The sequence below is a fragment of the Enhydra lutris genome, unplaced genomic scaffold (genome assembly GCF_002288905.1).
Source record: "Enhydra lutris kenyoni isolate GAN:26980312 unplaced genomic scaffold, ASM228890v2 scaffoldscaffold17, whole genome shotgun sequence".
NCBI lineage: Eukaryota > Metazoa > Chordata > Mammalia > Carnivora > Mustelidae > Enhydra > Enhydra lutris.
Window position 1 is genome coordinate 32,414,616 of NW_019154101.1, and position 21,592 is coordinate 32,436,207.

Here is a 21,592-nt window from a genome sequence, read left to right on the forward strand (position 1 = left end):
TCTCTCCTTCTCCCTTTGCCCTTACCCTGACTCATTCTCTCTCTCTCTCTTTCTCAAAATAAATAAATAAATAAAATATTAAGGAGTGAAGTGAAATTGAATATAATACTTGTCTCTATGTGGTGGAAAACTCCTCTCTCTCCTTCTTTCTAAGATTGTAACATAGACGATGGTTTGTAATTTTCCCCATCACCTTGGACTCTAAGCTCCTGCTTCACCTGACATGGTGCAGTTCATTGACCACTTTATTGTTACACACATATTGCTCTTGTTCTTTGTAAACTCCCCAAAGATGGAGAATACAATTCTTTTTACTTGATTTTCATAATGATTAATTCATACAAAGCTTTGGGTTTGAAGGGGATTTATCCTGAAGTTTGGAAGCATGGAAGATGTGTGTGTGTGTGTGTGTGTGTGTGTGTGTGTGTGTGTAATTACAGCAACACTAACAATTACAAATTGGACAATAGACTTCATTGATCCTTTTGAAGTCCTATCACTCCCACCACTTTGACCCTCCTTTCTCACTATGCTCCCTTCTTTACTGCCTTTTTTTCTCAAGATTTCCCAACCCCTACCCACTACCACAGTGAACAATTCTTTCCACTTTACCATGTAGAACAATTCAACTTCCTCAGTTTCATATCCCTAAACTCTGCCTCCAGCCAACCTGTGCATATCCTACACTTATTGCTATATTATGATACACAATGAGCCATCTGCCTAGAGCCTCATCCCCCCTTTCCCCCTATATAAGACTTATTTCTCCTTGATAGGAATTATGGCAACTCTTAAAAGACAGAGTGGTAGCAATTTAGGTTTTAAATAACATTTTAAAATTTCCTTGTTAGATAGAGATATAAACAAAGTGCTATGAGGGCCCCTTCTACTCTTCCCTCCCTCCTAACCTCCGTCCCCCACTCCCCACCTTCTACTTTCTCTTCTATACTGTAAGCTATCCCTACAAGGATTTCTTACTAGTCTTGTGGTACTCTTTGGTAATACTGCTATACTTAAATTAAAATTCAACAAAGGAGAGAAAGCTGGATGGAAGGGCTGTCAGGCAGTACAGATAATTTGCTGGTCCATGGTTTACTTTGTTTTCTGGTTAAGTCCATGACACAAGTCCTCTTCTAAAGTTGGAGTGCTCCTAGGACAAGAACTTCGAGAAAAGATATTGGAAAGATGAACTGTCCTCTTGCTGATAACCATTCCCTAATTCTGTTAACTATTCTTGGCCATAAAAAGGAAGTATGAATATGAAATTGCATTAAAACCTTAGTTTTGGAAAATCATACACTAAACTATCCCAAATATTAAGTTGAAAAATAATTACTCAATTAACAATTTCCCTAAATTTTTAGATTAATTCCTTCATCAGATCTCTTTGGTATGAAGACTGGTGTACCAAAACACAAATTGTCCACCTAAAAAAGAGCATTTTCCTGGGCATTAGTGATGTTACCTGATTGGCACTGAGACTAGGCCTAGATCTTTGGACTTTGGAGTTTAAAGAGGGATTGTGGAAATTACTTTCCTTTCAGAAATAAAATTAGAGAACATCATCAATTCACAATACACACATTTATCGAGTATCTACCTTATGTCACATTCTATGCAATGCAGTTAAAATACAAAGTCAAAACACGATATCTGGCCTGAAGGAACTTATGGCTAATGAAGAAGACAAATAAATCAAAGACCATATATGTAAGAATCCTATAAATGTCTAAGTCTTCGTAATTTTTCAGGTCTGTTGTTTATCCCGTTTTGTTTTTCCAAAGCAGCTGGCACTAAAATACATTATAAGGATCTCTGTATTTATTCTTGAGCCCTTCACTAATGCCTAACATGTACATCTTATAGCAGACCAGTATACCCTAGCATTCTTTCAGTTTCGTGAATATGGCAAGCTCATTTGTTTTAGAGCTTTTTTATTAGCTGTTTCCAGAGCCAAGCATGCAAAGAAGCAGTGAGCCTGATCTATCCTGGCGTAGGCATTTGGTATGGCAGGAAAAGTATGTGGAGAAACACTAAGCAAAGGATGAATAGGTTTCCAAACTAAAACAAAACAAAACCTCTTCCATATAAGAACCACAGGAACAACAAGGCGATGACTCTTCTCTAGGCACTGAGGTAGAGTAGCCATTTGCTTTGGGTTGAGATACCTGTCTTTTCCTTTAGAATGTGACCTTCTCAAGGGGAAGCAATGCGAGTCTGTATGTCAAGAAATAAGGATGTAAAAAACTGGCTTCTAAACCCATTCATCACCTGAGGACTTAACAAAAAAATATTCCTGATTCAAATGAAATGTGGAAAAAAAAACCTGATGACATTTACGATGCTATTGGAAATTTGAACATTGACTGGATATTTAGTAATATTAAGCAATTATTATTGTTTAAGGCTAACAGCGATATTACAGTTACTTTTTTCTACCTTTTAGGGACCAATACTGAAAATAATGGATTAAATAATGTTTGGGATTTGCTTCAATATAATAGAGAAGAGGAGAAAATGTAGGGGAGTGATTTAAGTGAAACAAGATTAGTCATGAGTCAATAGGTGAATAATGGGTACAATGGGTTCATTGTACTATTCCATCTTCTTTGATATATGTTTGAAATTTTCTATAAGAAAAATATTTTTTTAAAAAAGAGAGATTCCTGACTTCCCAAGAGAGAGTCTGGCTTATTATGTCCAGAGCCTGTGAACCCGTGTGTTGGCATCATCGTCACTACCAGGAGATTCCCCAACAGCACTCCTCCTTTCCTACCTATGCTACAGAGTCTATTAGTGGTGGGGCTACAGAGTGCTGTTGATCAAAGCTCTTATACTTTAAATATTGTCCTTAGGAATAAGGCATCCGATTAGCATAATTTACACAAGATGTCCATTTAACAGTCAATTCAAAGGAGGGATTTCTGCAGTTTAAAGGAAATTCTAGTAAATCTCAAAGAACAAAATTTATCTCAGGGAAGAACTCTAGATTTCAGGTAAGAGAAATCACACTCCAAGCTAGTACAGACACTCTCGAAAAGAGTATAGCAGTCCCTCAAAAATTTAAAAATAGAGCTACCCTATGACCCAGCAACTGCACTACTAGATCTTTACCCAAAAGATACAAGCATAATGATCTGAAGGGGCACCTGAACTCCAATGTTTAGAGCAGCGATGTCCACAATAGCCAAACTATAGAAAGAGCCCAGATGTCCATCAACAGATGAATGGATAAAGAAGATGTGGCCTATACACACACACACACACACACACACACTACTCAGCCATCAAAAAAAAAAAAAATGAAATCTTACCATTTGCAAAGACATGACTGGAACTAGAGGGTATTATGCTAAATGAAATTGGTCAACCAGAGAAACACAATTATTATACGATTTCACTCATATATGTAATTTAAGAAACAAAACAGAGGAGCGTAGGGGAACGGAGAAAAAAATAAAACAAGATGAAATCGGAGAAGGAGACAAACCATAAGAGACTCTTAATCAAAGGAAACAAACGGAGGGTTGCTGGAGGGTACGGGTGAGGGGATGGTGTAATTTGGTGATGGACATTAAGGAAGGCACAGGATATAATGAGCACTGGGTGTTACATATAACTGATGAATCACTGAACTTTACCTCTGAAACTAATAATACATTATATGTTAACTGAAATTAAATAAAATTTAAAAAAATAAAAATTAAAAGAAAGAACACTCCAGATTGCCCCTCTGTGGCTCTCACACACTGTCTCTAAACCAGCACAATCTCGGGCCTGAACAAAGTAGCTTTTTTTTTTTTTTTTTTTTTTTTTAGTAGCTTTTGATAGTAATAAAATCTCATTTAGGGGCTTGGCCTAGGGTCCTTAGACAGAAGCATGGCTTTTCACGTTGCCTTCCAAGTTGAACTTGGTTTACCTTGAGACGTCCCGGCGAGGTAGTTGATTCAGTTGCTATGGCGACACTCCGGTTCCGCCTCCGGGCTTGCTCGAATAGCCTGCTGGGAATTGTAGTGCGTGGGAACTGACACTCACCCAGGGGGCGGGGCAGCCTCCAGAAAAGGGGCTGAGTTTCCCGTTCCTCCCTGTACCACCATCCCTTAGCCCTCTGTGTTTCTGGGCCACAGAACCCAAAATAAAAGCCCAGCTATGAAGTCTTCCTTTCCACGTCCACCTAAAGTACAGAGGGCAGGACAGTGGAAGCAATGAGGTTCCAAGGCCGGAGACGCGAGCCACAGTGGTGGGGCAGGAAGAGGCGAGGCTCCCTCCAGGGCACGGAGGCTCCGCCTCCTACGTCATTTCCGTAAACAAAAGGGACTGTGAGGCGGCAGGGTCCGGGATGTGACCCCGGCTCAAGCTGCAGCAGTAGCGTCGCCGGCTGCAGCTGCGGCAGTGGCTTCGGAGGCTTCGGGGTCTTTGCAGTTTGAGAAAGAGGACCCCGATCCTCTCCTTCCTCAGGTATGAAGTGGAAGCAAAAGCGCTCTGGCAGTGTCGCGTTAGGCCCTTTTCACCAACTATCCTGGCCACTGCTCAATTCGCGGAGCGGAAGGGTCACCGTGGCGGCTGACTGGGGAAGGGGAATGAGGTGAAGTCAAGAGGGATTCCTAGTAATCCTGTTTGGAGGCTGTGGGTTCCTGGCAATCAAAACCCGTGTGTGAGTAACTGTGAGCAGTCTGCGAAGGCCTTCTCTAAAACCTTCCTTGCTACGTGGTGTACAGGAAAGATTTTGGTTCTCTTGGGGCAGAGATTTGCCTTTCCAAAAACAGATTTCAAGCCCTGGCCCTTCGGTACATCGTAGTTTAAACCACTGTTGGTTTATTTGCATTACTTTACTTCGTAGGGTTCTTTCCCTTTCTTTTTCTCGTATCACCAAATATGTTTTAGCATCATTTAAATCAAAGGTTAGTGTGTTTATGTGTTTATACAGATGCTTACCTCTTTGGAGAACTAATAACCCATTGTCTCTGTTCAGTTACTTATTAAAATTCCATTTAATTTGTGTTGCATGCTGAAACAGTGCAAAGATGCCTATTCTGTTACTAAAAATGCTTCTTAAAGGAAAAACTGTTAGCCAGGATTTGAATGAATTTTCACTTGGTATCTGGAATTAAAGGCTAGTCATTATAGCCTTTCCTTGAAAACCTTTACTTCTTTAGAAGTATCATATCTCCAGTTATAATTGTCTATAGAGTCAGCCTGAGCCAAGTGAGCTGAAATGGTTTAAATTCCAGTGCTAGTGGCACCAAGTTTTAGACAATAGCAAAAAATCTGGTTTCATCAAAATTCTCAATTATGTTAGGAGTGTAATCAGTGGATTTGAATCTTTTGGTATGGTCTTAGCATAGTTAGATTCAACACAATGTACACAAAAAGGGCTAATACTGCTAAGGCACTTTACAGCCTGATGAGGTAAATAGCCATGTAAATTTCTCATCTCACGATACATGAAACAATGTAATTAAGAATTTAATAGTGTGCATAAGTAAAAAGAAAATATAGAAGGATATTTTTAGATAGATGGCTGTTAGGAAAATAAAGCTGGTAAGTACATGAAGTAAAGGGAAAAGATTGGATCTGTGTTCTCTATGGTAAGGCCAGCTGGAACTTCACAGTGTAACTTTTTTGATACTAGCAAACCTAAACATATATAATACAGTTTCATGTATCCTTGGGAATAAGTGGAGAAAATATATTCAAAATAGTCATGGAACAAGTTTAATTTTACAGAACTTCAGTTGATCAAGGAACTAGAATCAGTATTATCCCTAGGCAGAAACTCAGTTTCTGCTTGGTGGTTGAAATAAGTTTTCTAGTTATTAGTTAAAATGCAGATACTCCTTTCACTTACACATCTGTTTAAATCTAGTTGGTTCTTCCAAGAACAGATTTTAGCAGGAGATTTAAAGATCATCTAGAGCTTGAGTCAGGCTGAGAATATCACATGGCTATTTTGTTTATTTTTTTTAATGTATTGTTCCCCTTCTATAATGCAGGCTTTCTGAGGAAAGGGACTTTGTCATGTTAACTACCGTTTTCCCAATACTCAGAATAGTAACTGGGAGGTGAAAACGAGTAAATATTTGTGGGATGAATGAATAAAAAAAAATGGTGAAAAAAATTTCTAACTGGCAATTTTGCTTAGGGTTTTTGTATATACAGCACAATAGGTTAAACTTAAGGGCTTCTTATTTTAACTTTATCTAATGACCTCTGAAATTCTTGATATATTGGTATCAGCCTATGAAGTGGGTCTTTAAACCCCTTTCAATTTTGCATATTCTAGCCTGTATGTATCATTTTGCTGTATTTCCTTAGGTTTTAAGAAGCTGGCCTTGGTGCAGTAAGGAACTTAGAACAATGGAAGAACGGAAAGTGAAGAGGAGGAGTCCTAAGTCTTTTAGTGCCCACTCTACTCAGGTTGTTAATGCCAAAAAAAATGCCATTCCAGTTAGTAAAAGCACAGGGTTTTCAAATCCTGCATCACAGTCAACTTCACAGCGACCAAAGTTAAAAAGGTGATTTTTTTTTCTTTCATAATATCACAGCAACATGCTATCAAGGTAAATACTAAATCCAGTAATTCTTATAACACTTTTTTTCTCTTGGCTTAACTTTCAAAACAGTTGAAGCACATATTATATGTGATCTAGAAAAAAAATTATAAAGGTTACAATGTGTAGGGATTAGAACATGCAGAATGAATGATTGGTTTGAAGGCTCTTACTTAGTCTCCTATTAAAATAGACTGAGTAAGAAAATAGACAAAGTTGATGCACTAGCCAGAAAATGGAACAAAATATACAGGGTTTTTTTTTTTTGTACTTAATTTTTTTTTAATGAACATATAATGTATTATTTTGTGTTTTTTTTTTTAAACTAAGCTGAGTGTGCTTTGGTAATTTTATTTTTTTAAAAAGGGTGGCTTCATTGCTGTCATAGAAATGGTTCATATTTATTGTAAAAATTCAAACACAAGAACAGTTCAAAGAAGAAATTTAAAACCACCTAGAAGTAACTCATTATTAATATTTGGTGACCATCATTTGTCTTGAGGCTCTAAAGGAAACAGGAGCAACAAGTTCAAGTGTGATATATAATACTGCTGTATGTATGTGAGTATTCTGTAGTATTAGATATTTGGAAAGCGAGATAATACATGTATCTTATGTGTACTTTATATATGCATAATTCTCTCTTCTTAAAGATACTCATATACAATTAATGTTTGTATTGCATCATCTTTGCAGAGTGATGAAAGAAAAGACCAGACCTCAGGGTGGAGAAGGAAAAGGTGCACAACCGACTCCTATTCAGCACTCCTTCCTCACCGACGTCTCAGACGTTCAGGAGATGGAGAGAGGGCTTCTCAGCCTTTTGAATGATTTCCACTCTGGAAAACTTCAAGCATTCGGCAAGCCATAGATATTTCCCTTTTGTTTTTCTTTTCAAGATGTTTGCATCCTATTCTTTTAAAAGTATCATTTTCTTTTATTTAAAAAATAGAGTCCAGAGGCATCAAATGCAATCACCCTAGATTTCATTTGTAATGGTTTATAATTTATCTTCTAAAATTTCAGGAAAAAGGGTTATTTATTTACTTATTTATTTTTGAGAGAGAGGTGAGAGAGGCAGAGGGAGAGGGAGAGAAAGAATCTTAAGCAGGCTCCATGCCCAGTGCCGAGCCCCATGCAGGGCTCCATCTCACAGCCCTGATATCAGGACCTGAGCCAAAATCAAGAGTCAGACGTTTAACCAACTAAGCCACCCAGGCTCCAGGAAAAAGTTTTTTTTAAGAAGGGAGGGTTGGTTGAAATGTTAACGTAGGATTGCTATTATGGAATAACGATCCTGAAAGTAACAAATAAAAAATATTCTTCATCAGCTAAATAGTTGAGACTTAATGTTTTGGTTTGGGAAAGTCTCAGGATCATTTTTATTTACCCTTTTAAGCCTAAACTTAATTTTTGTCCACCATTCCTTACTTTTGAATTTGAAGAATCTGATTTTCTTGTTCTTTCATGAATCTAGAGAACAGTTAATTGATTGTCCCATTAAGAACTCTGAGTAGGTAGTTTTGAATATGAGTTCTCAAAGTATGTAGTCAGTTTTTGTATTCAGTTTGCAACTTGCCTTATTAGTCTTGCCTGATAAAATTATGTACATGTATTTTGTATAAAGCAGTTTGAAAATTATTGGACGCACACATGAAGAATCTCACACAAATGCATAAATGTCATCAGCATACGTGCTGGTTTTTTGAAGCCAGCAATAAAAGGGTAAATAACCAAATAGAAAACTGGGTAGGGGTCCTACAAAGAGCAATTCAGCTGCTTAACGGCCACAAATGCAATAGTAATACAATAAATCCCACCTCATACCAGCAGACTGGCAAAATTAAAAGACTGGTAATACCTGTTGCTGGTGGAATTCAGAGAAAAGAGTTCTTTCATAAAATGCTGATGACACTGGAGGGGTCAATGTTTGGAATTTTTTTAACTCTTCTCATTAATTCTGCCTGGGGATCAGTGAGCCCTTCATATCTACCAGCTCATTTTCATCTAAAGGAGCATTTTTTCTGTTAATTGATTCCACCTCCATCTGTTCCTTTTTATCCTTTTGGAGCTTCTGTTCTCATGTTGGTTCATGGTTCTCACCTGGATCCCTTATGATTTCTGCTTCTTTATATTTTTAATCCATATTGTCCCCCTCTTTTCTCTCTATCTATGTATGTTAAAAATTGATGAATTTATATGTGTGCCAGTCTATACATGTGTACACACACATACACACACGTCCCTCTCTTGGGGTATTTCTTCCACTTGACCTTCCAGATTACTACTAATTGTTGAAAAACAAAGGAAATACAAGATATTTTCTCAGAGATATCAGGCTTTTAAATATCTCAGAAATATCTGACTTTTAAAGGATGACTTTTAAAGAGCTGTAACTAGCTTCAAAATTATCAGTTTTGATAATTTTGGGGCGCCTGGGTGGCTCAGTGGGTTAAGCCTCTGCCTTCAGCTCAGGTCATGATCTCAGGGTCCTGGGAGGGAGCCCTGCATCGGGCTCTCTGCTCAGCAGGGAGCCTGCTTTCCGCCTCTCTGCCTGCCTCTCTGCCTACTTGTGATCTCTCTGTCTCTGTCAAATAAAAAAAAATTATCAGTAGTCAACATAATATTGTCGATTTATGAAGATGATATAAAGCTGGCTGGAAGAAATTATAGTGTAATATACATGAATTCCTATTGATTCAAGATATATACTTCAACTTTATACTATATTTTATACTTCAACTTTAGCTGAGCTATAGTATACCTCTGAGAAAACCAAGGTTTTTTAGGAAAAAACTTTAGTATCAAGAGGTTGTAGAGACAAGGGGCACCAGACTGGCTCAGTCAGTGGAGCATGTGACTCTTGATCTCAGGGATGTAGGTTCAAGCCCCACAATGGGTGTAGAAATTCCTTAAAAATAAAATCTTAAAAAAAAAAAAGAGGATGTAGAGGCTATATGTAAAGTGTATGAAATATGTAATATATCATGTACTATATATATATATTAGCTGCCCTGAATGATAATGCCACCTCAGAGAACTCTGGTCAATAAATAATGTAAAACCTGTCCTTCAGCAATTAAGCTCTCTTGCATTACTGAGTATACAACTGAATATTACACTGTGTTTCTCATGCATCATAATATTCTTCATAAATATTTTCACTTTTATTTCTTAAAGGAGGCATATATAATTGGTGGCAAAATGATTCATGATTGAAGTTTTTTTTTTTCATGGTTGAAGTTCTTATAGGAGTCTCAAGGTTACTCATTCTTATAAAATATTAGGTCACTCAGTTCAAATGGCAGTTGTCAAATTGAACATGATTAGATGACGCTATTGCTTCTAGAAATGATATTACTATCGAAAAAAAGAACTTTCTTTACCTAAGGGATGATTTTGGGTATTAGTTGTTTCGTTTTTCTTTTAATTTTTGAAAGATTTTATTTTCAAGCTATGTCCACCCCCACCACTGGGCTTGTACTCATAACCCTGCACCAACTGAGTCATGGTTTTGTTTTTTACAGAATGGTTTTGTTTTTTGCAGAAAATCTTTCCTATTTGATTTTCTCAGTGCCCACAGTTGTTTCTTAGATTATCATTGTTTTCCTGTCAAAACAGGATTTGATTTGTGATTATGCACAGAAAATACGCAGTCATTACCAATGTAATTCACCACAGAAAGAAAGCTAATTTCCTGTGAGCACCTTGAGTTTAGAAGTTTTTCCTCAAGGCTTTTAGTTTGAACTGTCCTAATCTTTATTAATGTTCTGGGATGTTCCCCCAGGAAATGAATGTTCCATTGAACAGATGGAACATGTTCGGGGAATGCAGGAGAAATTAGCTCGCTTGAATTTGGAGCTCTATGGGGAGTTAGAGGAACTTCCTGAGGATAAGAGAAAAACAGCCAGTGACTCCAATCTGGACAGGCTTCTGTCTGACGTGAGTGGAATTCTTTTTCTTTATTCTTTCTATCATAAAAATTTTTTATTGAAAGAAAGTTCATCATTTTAATCATTTAAAGTATATCATTTAGTGGTTTTTGGTATCTTCACAGTGTTTTGCAGACATCACTACTGTCTAATTCCAGAACATGTTCATCACCCGCTAAAAGAACCCTATCCCTCTCAATTCTCCCTTCACTTCATCCCTTAGCAGCCACTCATCTACTCTCTATGTGGATGTGGCCTATTCTGGATATGTCATATAAAGAGAATCACTCAATGTGTGGCTCCTTATGACTGGGTTCTATCACTTAATGTAGTATTTTCAAGTTTCACACATGTTGTATTCTACCCTTTTTTAAAAAGAAATATATTTCAAAGAAATTGTCATATTTGCATCTAAGCATATATTCTGAGAATACTGGCAAATCTAAAAGTGAAAGATTCACTTCTGTCCATATATGATAAGATCTTAATATATAGAAGATCCTGATGTGATGTATACATTTATGTTATTCACTCATCTAGTGGTCACTTATTTCTAAATACAGAACTGTATTTGCTATTTAAGGTAACTTAGTATGTGCTATGTGTATCAGCTTGCTACAGCTGCTGTAACAAAGCGCCATAGACTGGCTACCCTAGAAGTTTCTTTTCCACAGTTCTGGAGCCCCAGAGATGGAGATCAGGGTATCAGCAGGACTGGTTTCTTCTGAGGCCTCTCTCCTTGGCTTGTAGATACCCATCTTCATCTTTAGATGGCAGTCCCCTTTTATCAGTGGGTACCTATGTCCCAATTTCCTCTTCTTATAAAGCCACCAGTCATACTGGATTAGGGCCCACACTAATGACCTCATTTTAACTTACTCCATCTTTGTAAGACCCTATCTCCAAATACACTCACATTCTGAGGTATTGGGGGTTAGGGCTAAAATGTATGAGTTTGGGGAGGACATAATCCCATCTATAACACTACGTATGGTTCTTCTACTAAAAGGTATTAATGAAATTGGTCTCTTTAAACATTTATTTTGAATAAAAGAAAAATTGGTACTTTAGTTTCAGAATAGTTTCCATATTCACTAATGACAAAAATGTTTAATTTCTGTTCCTTCTCTTTATCCTTTGAGTAATGAAATGTGCAGGAAATGATATGCCCATACTTTCAATGTTTCAAGCCTGTGTGTTTATTTTACATCTACTATGTTCAGTCTTACAAGTATTTCCTTCTACTAGTTCCTCTTAATAAATAAATACAGGTTTGTTTTGCAGTACATTTAGGAAAGTGACTGTGGTATGGTGAGAACACTGAATTTGAAACCAGAAAGCCTTTGTTTAGTCTGGGGTTTGCATTTCAGATACATCTGTGTAACTTGGTCAATTTAGTTAACATTTCTATAACTTTGTTTCTGTAACATTTCTGTAAAATAGGTGTGATTAATTCTACCTCATCCTGAAAACTGAATGATATGTGAAATCTTTTTGTAATCTACAAAGGTTTTAAGGAATTTGATCATGAAAATGTCAACTTTTTAAAACTATTAATAGAGATGTTATAATTATTCATGGTTTTAAGAATCCTTATAAAACTCCAGTTTTTATTATCTGGTTTCATTCTCTTCTCATATATGTGTTTAATAAATGCTAAAGGTACTTTATAATTATTTTGTATAAGTGAATTTCCTAGCCTGAAAATTTTTGGAAAGTTTTTTCAATATTTTACTTTTTCTTTTAAAGAAAGCTTAAATGAAAAATAGTTTATTTTAAAATATGTAAACATGACCTACTTAAGATATTTTTCTTATAAAAATTAAAATTAAATTTGTTTCTTTGTGTTACAGTTAGAAGAACTGAATTCTTCCATGTATCCTTTTGTCTAATATCAACAGTGAAAAGTTTACACATTGTAACTCCAGTGAATAGCTCAATCAAGTGAACAAGGATACCTACTATTATTTACTGGAGCCATTTCTCTTCCCCTTTGGTCTCCAAATGGAATTTTTAGTTGCTTTTGTATGTTGCCATTTTGTTTGTTTCTGGTTTGTTCTGCTTTGCTTTGTGTTGTTTTTGGATTTCTAAAACAAATTTTAAAAATATTAATCAGGAGAATTGAGGATTAGGCTATTGCCATAGAAATTATTTTGAATCTTGGATTCTTAAGTTAAAGAGCAGTTGGATATGTGGACATAAAATGCCATACTTAATTTGCTCTCATTACATAGAACACTTTACATGCATATATAAAGTGTATTATAAGATTAGCTTAAAGGAAAGCACCAAGGCATATGTAAAATATTCAGGTTTTGACATTTCAGTTTGGAGCAATTATTTCAGGAACTATACAAAATGTATTTCTGGACAGAGACGCAGATACAATGTGAGATATATAAAAACAGTAAGAAATGATTCTGCCTATAAAATCATTTAATTTGAGAGTTTAGTCCCTTTGGACTAAATAATGAGATACTAAAAAGGATACTGGTTGTGGAGTCAAGAGATTTATTTTTGAAATTTGGTTTTGATACTAATTTTGGGTAAGTTGTTTAACATCTCAGAGTGTCCTCTGTAATATGGGGTAATTGCTACATATAATGATGTATATATGAAATTTTCCAAACTGTAGAAAAAAAATATATATATATATAACCATTATTGTTAATAACATATACTGTTATTAAATGCTAAATTATGGGGCTCCTGGGTATCTCAGTGGGTTAAAGACTCTGCCTTTGGCTTAGGTCAGTGGGGAGCCTGCTTCCTCCCCGCCCCCCGCTGCCTGCCTCTCTGCCTACTTGTGATCTCTGTCAAATAAATAAAATCTTTTTTTAAAAAAAAGCTAAATTATGCAGTAACAACAGTGAAGAATTAGAGAGGTATATACAAATCCTGTAATAAAAATCATTAATCTTAAGTACTTACTACTTGCCAAGTATTTTATGAAGGACTTTACATGCATTTTCTTATTTGGTCCTACCCTTGTAAGTATGTGGTATTATACTTACCATTTTACAGATGAAGAAAATAAGGTTTTGAGAAGCCACATAAACTGTGGGAGACATTAATGTAAAATATCATTACCAAGAAGGATTTAATTTGAGGATTAGATATGAGTTAATTATGAGGCTTCTCTTAGTAGTAGTTCCTAGTTCTTTTTTCTTTTCCTTATATTCATTCTGAGCTCTCTATTCTATGCTTTATATTCTTTCTATGCATATGACACAGCAGTATCTCCTATCCTCTGAGTTTTTGTTTAACATTTAGATTTACTTATCTTACCACTTGGCTTGATTGAGTCACCACGGTTGAACAAGGCAACATGATAGACTACAAGAGCATGGGCTTTGAATTGCTTGGTTTCAAATCTTGGTAAGCAGGTGTGTAGCCTTGAGCAAAGTTTGGCAACCCTAGTTTCCTCATTTGTAATAATTGTTCTCTCTGTATTCAGACTTTCCCCTTCTAATTTCCCTCTCTGTCATCAGTTGCCTCTGTTATTTCAGTCTCCAAGATTATTTAAATTCCTTCTATGACTATACCAGACATTGCTACTCATGGCACTCTCTGCCATTGAACCTGGATGTGGGCAGGAAATTATTGCCATTTATTAATTATAGTTAGTTTTCAGGCATCATCAGCTCTGCCTTTTATTCTTTCTTCATTCCTCACCCTCATCACTTTATTCCCTAACCTTTCAAATTTCTTCTGTTCCACCTCTAGAGCTGCACTGTCTAATATGGCAGCCATTAGCCATGTAGCTACTGAGCAGGTGAAATAGCTAATATGGATTGAAATGTGCTAGAACTATAATTTGTACATCTGATTTCAAAGATTTAGTGTTACAAAAAGAATATAAAATATTTTAATATGTTTCATAGTGATTATATGCTGAAATGATAGTTTTTTGATATATTAGTGTAAAACATATTTTAAAAATTATATCTGTAGCTTGTAGTACATATATATATATATATATATATATATATTTTTTTTTTTTTTTTTTTTTGGACAGTGCTGCTGTAGACTTTAGACACCACTAAATAATTCTTCCTAAAATCATCACTGTCATCTTGCCATTCTTATTTTAGACTAATTTTTTTACCATGTCAGACTTTCTAAAGGCTCTCAGTAGTATGATCACAACCTACATATCCTCTTATATTTTTCATTATTTTTCATTGCTGCTAAGCTGGTTCTCTGGATATCAAAGAAGACATCATGTTCATGCTCACTGTGATGCCTTTTTCAGGTTGTACTTCCTACCTCGAGTTGCTCTGGCCTCCCCCTTTCCCTTATCAAATAACACCAAAGCTGTCCACTTCCATAAAGCATTTTATTTGTACCTCAGACTAGCATTCTGCCTATTTCAGTCTCTGTTGATTTTTGTGTATGTTAAATCTCAGCTTTCCAACTGGACGAGAATGTCTTTGGCAATACTCATGTCTATGTATTTTAGCAATTTCTGCCGTGTGTGTCTTGCTAACATTGAATTGTTCTCATTTCATTGTTTGAATTGGGTCTTGAAAAAATAGGTAGCAGGTGGATCATACAGAGAGATGAAAGGCAATGATAATAAGGAAAGGGAATAATATCTGCAGGAATTCCATCCTGTTTCCAATCTTCTTTAAGAATAATTCAGAAGATTATAAGAAAAGATTTCAAGGTATAATTTTATTTTTGACCTTTACAAAGAAGTTGTTTTCCCAAGGATAATAAACTGGTGTTTATTAGATAGAGATAATTTAATTTAATTTAATTAGATAGAGATAATAATGGTGTTTATTAGATAGAGAAATGATTTTTTTATCATTTGAGAAGTTTTCATATTTACCTCTTATTAGTCCCTTACCGTGAAAATAATTCTTGCCACATTAAAATAATTCTGTGCTCTACTAGAACCTGGAACATAATCTTGATTTAGTGACTATTTTTAAGTCTTCAGATTTCAGATATAGTATAATTTATATACTTTATATAAGAATATATATTATTATTATATTAGTTATATTAATATATTTTATAATTATAATTATATACAGTTATAGTAATTATATATAATTATAATTATATATTTGTAATATATAATTATAATTATATGTAATTATAATAATTATTTAATTGATATGTTAATGTATATTATTATAATATATTTCTAATTTATATACTTTATATACTATACACCATATATATATATATATATATAACTTTGTTTAAAAATTGTCTGGTTACATTCAGGTTTCTCAGCCACATAGGCACTTGCCCTTTAAACATATTTCCTTTATTTTAGTAACTTTTTCTCAGCTCCTGAGTGTAATTTCCCATAATTTAAAAGAAGTCCTCATTACAGAATGAAAATCTTCTTAATGATAAACTCAGACAAAAGTTACATTTGGCTGATGCACAAGATGTTCCAAATACTTCTACCAGCTAAAACGACATGTGGTTGCTTTCTTGTGGCTTGAAGAGGAGCAGCATTCGTTACTTTCCCAGCTGAATCCAGTAGCAGAATCACCTTCCACAATAAGGAATAAAGTGATTAAAGTGCCAGTGCAATGATTGTTTTCACTCCTGCTTTTAGTAAATTTGACTCGCTGCTATTCATCCTAACTGGAGCCTCGGCCTTGTTGAAGGCTTAATCAGGTTGTGCTGCTATGCTTTCCATTGTTGCCTTATGGGGGTTATACTTGAAATGCATTGTGCAGAATGTTAATAATAGGGCTGAAGGTTTCTCCTTCCTGAGCTCACCAAACTTATTCCCATGTTGCATATAAGTTGATGATGCCCAGGCTTTTTGTGGCAGCCCCCCGCTGCAGTTTACGTTAGACAATCAGTACACACACTGGTGTTTTCCAGTGGCCAGCGACAACAAAACGGTAAATGAGTATTTGTGAAATTTGCTATTTTTAATAAAAGTGATTGTTTTACATTGGTCTTTATTGTTTTATTTCGAAGAGCCCTGTAGTCTTTCAATCTGGGGATACAAGATTTCCATCCTCCAAAGTACACTGTGTTTATAAAATTTTGGGTTATGTAATTTTCTTCCAGATTTTGCGCCTTGTACACATTTCAGTATTGGTGTCAGTCATGAAAAGAGCATGGGCTTTAAAGTCAGACCTTGATTTGAATCCCTATTCTGCCCCTTAGCTTTCTATTCATGCACCTTTACTTGGTTTCTTTGGGTTTAACTTTTGTTTTTCATCTAGAAATGAGATTAATAACCAATTTGTACTGGTTATGAGGAGAAAGTAAAAAGGTGTGTATAAGTTGCTTATCACAACAGCTAACACCACTAATACACAGCAAACATCATCAGTTTAATTGCCCATTTTACACAGCTTTTTTGAAATAATTAACTCGTACACCATAAAATACACCTTTTCAAGTGTACAGCTCAGTGGTTTTTACTGCATTCACACTTGTGCACCCATCACCATAATCTAATTGTAGGACATTTTCATCACTTCCATTTTTTCAAAAAGAAAAGATCCCATATCCCAACCCCCCCAGCCATTTGTAACTAGTAATCTACTTGCTGTCTCTGGATTCGCCAATTCAGGACATTGTGTATGAACGGAATCAAGCATGGTTTTTTATGACTGACTTCTTTCACTTTAATGCAATATTTTCAGGGTTTCAGGGTTCATCTGTGTTGTTGCATGGATCAGCACTATATATATATATATGGCATATGTGTGTATATATATATATATATATATATATATATATATAACCAGATCATATCCTATTGTGTAGATATGCCACATTATGTTTATTCAATCATAGCTCAATTGCCTTCACATTTTAGAAGAGGCCCATGCTTTTTGTTTCCAGGATAGAGAAACAAGCACCTATTCGGGGGTGGGAGAGTGAAAGTCATTGAATGATACAAATCTTGATTTTAGTAATTTTTGGCATTCTGAGTTCAAAGAATTTTGACCGACTTATCTAGTGGGTCTTTTTGATACCCCTTTTAAAAATGAGAAAATTAGCAGAACGTTAAAGACAATCTTCTAAACTTTTCACGTGGATTGCAAAAACAGGGATTCCAGGGTGGGCAAATAGCATTTCAGGACCCGACAGAGCAAAAGGAAATTTTGCCATGTGACGTGTTTTTCTTGGATGGGTCCTGAGACAGAGTAAAGCAAAAGCTGTTTCCTGTGGATTAGCAACAGAGCATCTAATTGACCTTGTTTATTCATTTGGTTTATTTGTCCTTTGTGTCAAGGAGCCCCATGGGGGCCTCAGGTAATAAAATTTTAGCTTACCTAATTTGTACCCTCTCATACGAAAACATATTAAAGGCAGCAGGAAAAAAAAGAGGTGCCTGGGTTAGAACAAAACTGTATTAGAACAAAATTATATATTATATAGATGTTGCGTATTCTCTGTAGACAAATTTTAATTACCAATTACTTAAAAAAAAATACTGCCAGAGCAAGCCATTTATCATATTCTGTGCTACTTCCAGATCCCATAAACTTGTTTGCTTTGATTTTGGTTCCTCCTGTATAACGCTAAAACTGATAATAAGTATTAAAATAGTCTGAGGATTTGCCAAAGATAATCCCCCACCTTTCCCATCCCAGGGCCTTAATATTGCTGGCTTCAGCGTCCCATCTCATCTTGGCTGAGGTCCCGCTACCCGGCTTCTGCCCCTCTGCTCCAAGCCTTCAGGGGTCCCACCCTAGGCTCCCCGGGGGACGGCGAAGGAACCGGGCAAGGCTCCGCGCGCGGCAGGCGGGGAAGGCGCACACGGTCCAGCTGTCCCCGCGCGCAGGCGCAGGAAGGCCGCGGCCTGGTGCGCGAGGCGGGGGCGCCGGGGTGCGAGTCTGGGGAGGGTGTTGTCGGTCTCCATGGAGACGGCGCCCCGCTGCGGCCGCTAGCTAGAGTTCCTGCTTTTCACTCCGCGGTGGAAAGAGGAGGCAGTCGCTCCGGTCCCGGTCCCTCGGCCACCTCCGGGAGGTAAAGCCCTTGCTTCTGGGCCGCGCATCTTCTGCTTGGGACCCCATGGGCACCGGGCTTCCCCTCGCCACGCCTGGGAGCCCCTAAACAGCTTTGAGGAGGACACTGGCCCCCCCCTCCCCCCATGACCTTGAGAACCTCCGCAGCCCGACAATTATCCAGAAAACCCTGCAGTGACTCTGGGGAGAAACAAAAATCTGAGTAGATTTGAGTTGGGCGGGTGGCAAGGGAACTGAACCTCCTCCAGAGCATTCATCTGGGATAGAAATGGAGTCAAGTTATTGAGCACTTTGGAAAGCACTGATTTTCTTTCGACCCCAGACTGGCTCACACCAACTCCTCTCTTCCTGCCAGTTCTCAAGTTCTCACTCTCCTACCCTGGAGTCCCGGCTGCGTGGGGAGTCCGGTGGTGGGTGGGCGTAGAAGAGAAATACAGACTCTGTGGTGAATACGGTGCCTGGTTAGAACTGCATAGCTCTAGCAATTAATATGCTAAGATTTGATGAACAGGACAAATAATTAAAGACATGATACTTATATATATTTTTCTTTTTGAAAAATATTCATGCTGCGCTTACTAAACATTCTTGCCATACGTATCAGAACAGAATATCCTGACATCATCCCTATCCAAGTTCAGCACAACCCAGGCCACTGTTTTCAGGCCCGTCTTGACAGTTGTGCACCTTGGGAACCTCAAAAATCATGCTCTAAAACTTATTTCAGAAGGAGAAAGTAGGGATTAGAGACTTGAAAGTTTGAGAACAGCCAGAACTGTTCATTTCTCCTGAACGAGTTTAAATAGTATGGCTGCTGCTTGTTGCAGCTCTAATTTCATAGTTTTACTTATTTTTTTAAAAGATTACATTTTTATTTATTTGACAGAGAGACAGCCAGAGAAGGAACATAAGCAGGGCGAGTGGGAGAGGGAGAAGCAGGCTTCCTGCAGAGCAAGGAGCCTGATACCCAGGCTTGATCCCAGCACCCTAGGACCAGGACCCGAGCCCAAGGCAGATGCTTAAGGACTGAACCACTCAAGCGCCCCTAATTTTATAATTTTAAACTTATTTATCAGTGAGCCAATCCAGCATTTGATCGTGTCCAGTCTGGGTTCACAACGTGGCATTCTTAGCATCTCCTGTGCTACCAATAGTGTGGGCTTCCTCCAAACATGTCATCACTTCCATTATCCATTACTAATTTGTGCATTTAATAAAAATTATATACCACTTTATGTTCAAAATAAGTCATGTTTCTTCATGCCCTGAATACATTTAACTTATCTGGAAGTCTTTTATTTCTGTCTTTCACTAATCACACAAATTTTTCTTGTACTCTGGTTCTTTTTGCAATCTTTAGAACCAGAAACTTTTTATAAAGATTTTATTGATTTGTTTGAGAGAAAGAGAGAGAACACATGCTTGAGCAGGCGTGGGGGAGTGGCACAGAGGGAGAGGGAGAATCTCAAGCAGATTCTAGCCTCAGGGCTCTATCTCAGGACTCAGGGGAGATCATGACCCCAGCGGAAATCAAGAGTTGGTCACTTCACCAACTGAACCCCCCAGGTTCCCCCCAGATAACTCTTGAGAGGCATATTTAAGGGGTTAAATTGGGGTTTCTGCCCCACTCTGAGTAGTTTATTCCTCCTTCATGATGCAAGAGGAAGACTTTCTATAGAATTTTTTTTCCAGTGCATAGAATCTAAAAGTTTCTCAGGGAAGGAATGTCAGGTACATATTTTGGAAAGTGTATTTGCATAGCCTCTGAAATATTGAAAATATAGAACATGCTCAAGGGATTAAATTGTAGAGAATAAATGAATCATGGTACAATTTGCATGTGTGGATCATAAGAGAACTCAAATGTAGGTACCTCTGTGGCAGGGAACAATGTTTTGTTTCTAATTTCCCTTCAAATCACTTGAGCACTTGAGTCCTGCTGTGGAGCAGGACTAGGCGAATTTACATGTCTCCTGCTGTGTAAGAAATCACCAAGGGAAACAGTTAATGGCAGTAAGATTCTGCTTTACCCCAGTGACAATTTAGCTCTCTGTATGGGCTGCCAATTGCCCAGCCATCCTAACCCTTAATCTGGCTTTGGTTGTCACACAACAAGCTCTTCCCCACCTTGCGCGCCCCCCCTTTTATTTTTGCTAAGCAAAGAACTGCTAGTGTCAGTTGCTGATTTCCTCATCAATAGCCAGTTGTATGGTCAGCCGTGTAAAAGAAATTTTATTTCCAAATGAACCCATAGTAGTCATACAATCCATTTAAGTTACACTCGCTCTTTAGGGAAAATCCAGTATAATTTTTAAACTTAATAACCAATTATTCCCTGTCTGACGTTGGATGCTTTTCTTTACCCTGCCTTTCTCCTCTGTCGTCTAACTGCCAGGGTGAATGGGAGAAGTGAAGGAGCTGGAGTATGGGGAAGAGATTTACTAGCACAGTGCAGGTCAGAGTAGCCACTCAAACAAACATTAAAATAACCATAGCTTTTCTCACACGGCTCCCTCCCCACTTTGATTTTGTAACAGCATGTATGTTAGATCTAGTTCTAAATGAGAAGAACCACAGATTGGGGTCTCCAATTTCATTTCCTTCTTGCGACACACTTCAGAAACATTTAGAGCCCTTGTTTTCCATGGTCAGGTAAGAAAGGGTGTCCAGTTGGTGTCACTCATGCTAGGGCCTCAATTCAGTGGACACCTGGGCCATAAGCACGGGAGTGGCTGGACCTTTACTTTTCTAGACGTGACTCGCTACTTTGTGTAAGAACAAGAGAAATCCTAAACGATCAGGGAAGAACTTCATGGTACAGTATTTTGGCTCTAGGAGAAAGGGCACAGAGAAAAGATGAAGAATGGATGAGAATTTGGTTTTGTACACTGAGGTTTTGAGTCGCTCTTGGTGATAGAAGGTATCAGGGACTGCCATACTGTAAACATAATTCACAAGAAGTATTCTTGCCCCAGAATTCACATTCCAAATGAGCACCCTAAAACCTTCCCTTTCTTCCAATTTGCTGATGTTGTGAAAGAATAATCTGTCAGATGTACATATTAATTCAGTCCTAAGGTTATTTTACCATCTACCTCATTTAACATCTTGATGGAGATTACTAATAAGATCTACACAAGTT

At 37.2% G+C, this 21,592-nt stretch overlaps 1 protein-coding gene across 1 annotated transcript; it reads left to right on the top strand.

Annotated features, from left to right (window-relative positions):
* Positions 1–4,205: 4,205 nt before the first annotated feature.
* LOC111147578 (coiled-coil domain containing 28A) lies at positions 4,206–16,417 on the top strand. The gene is given in 7 exon segments (XM_022503689.1): positions 4,206–4,291; positions 4,293–4,458; positions 6,316–6,515; positions 7,248–7,411; positions 10,339–10,493; positions 12,337–12,359; positions 15,866–16,417. Coding segments are annotated over 7 exon segments (849 nt in total). The 3' UTR covers positions 15,921–16,417.
* The last annotated feature ends 5,175 nt before the right edge of the window (positions 16,418–21,592 follow it).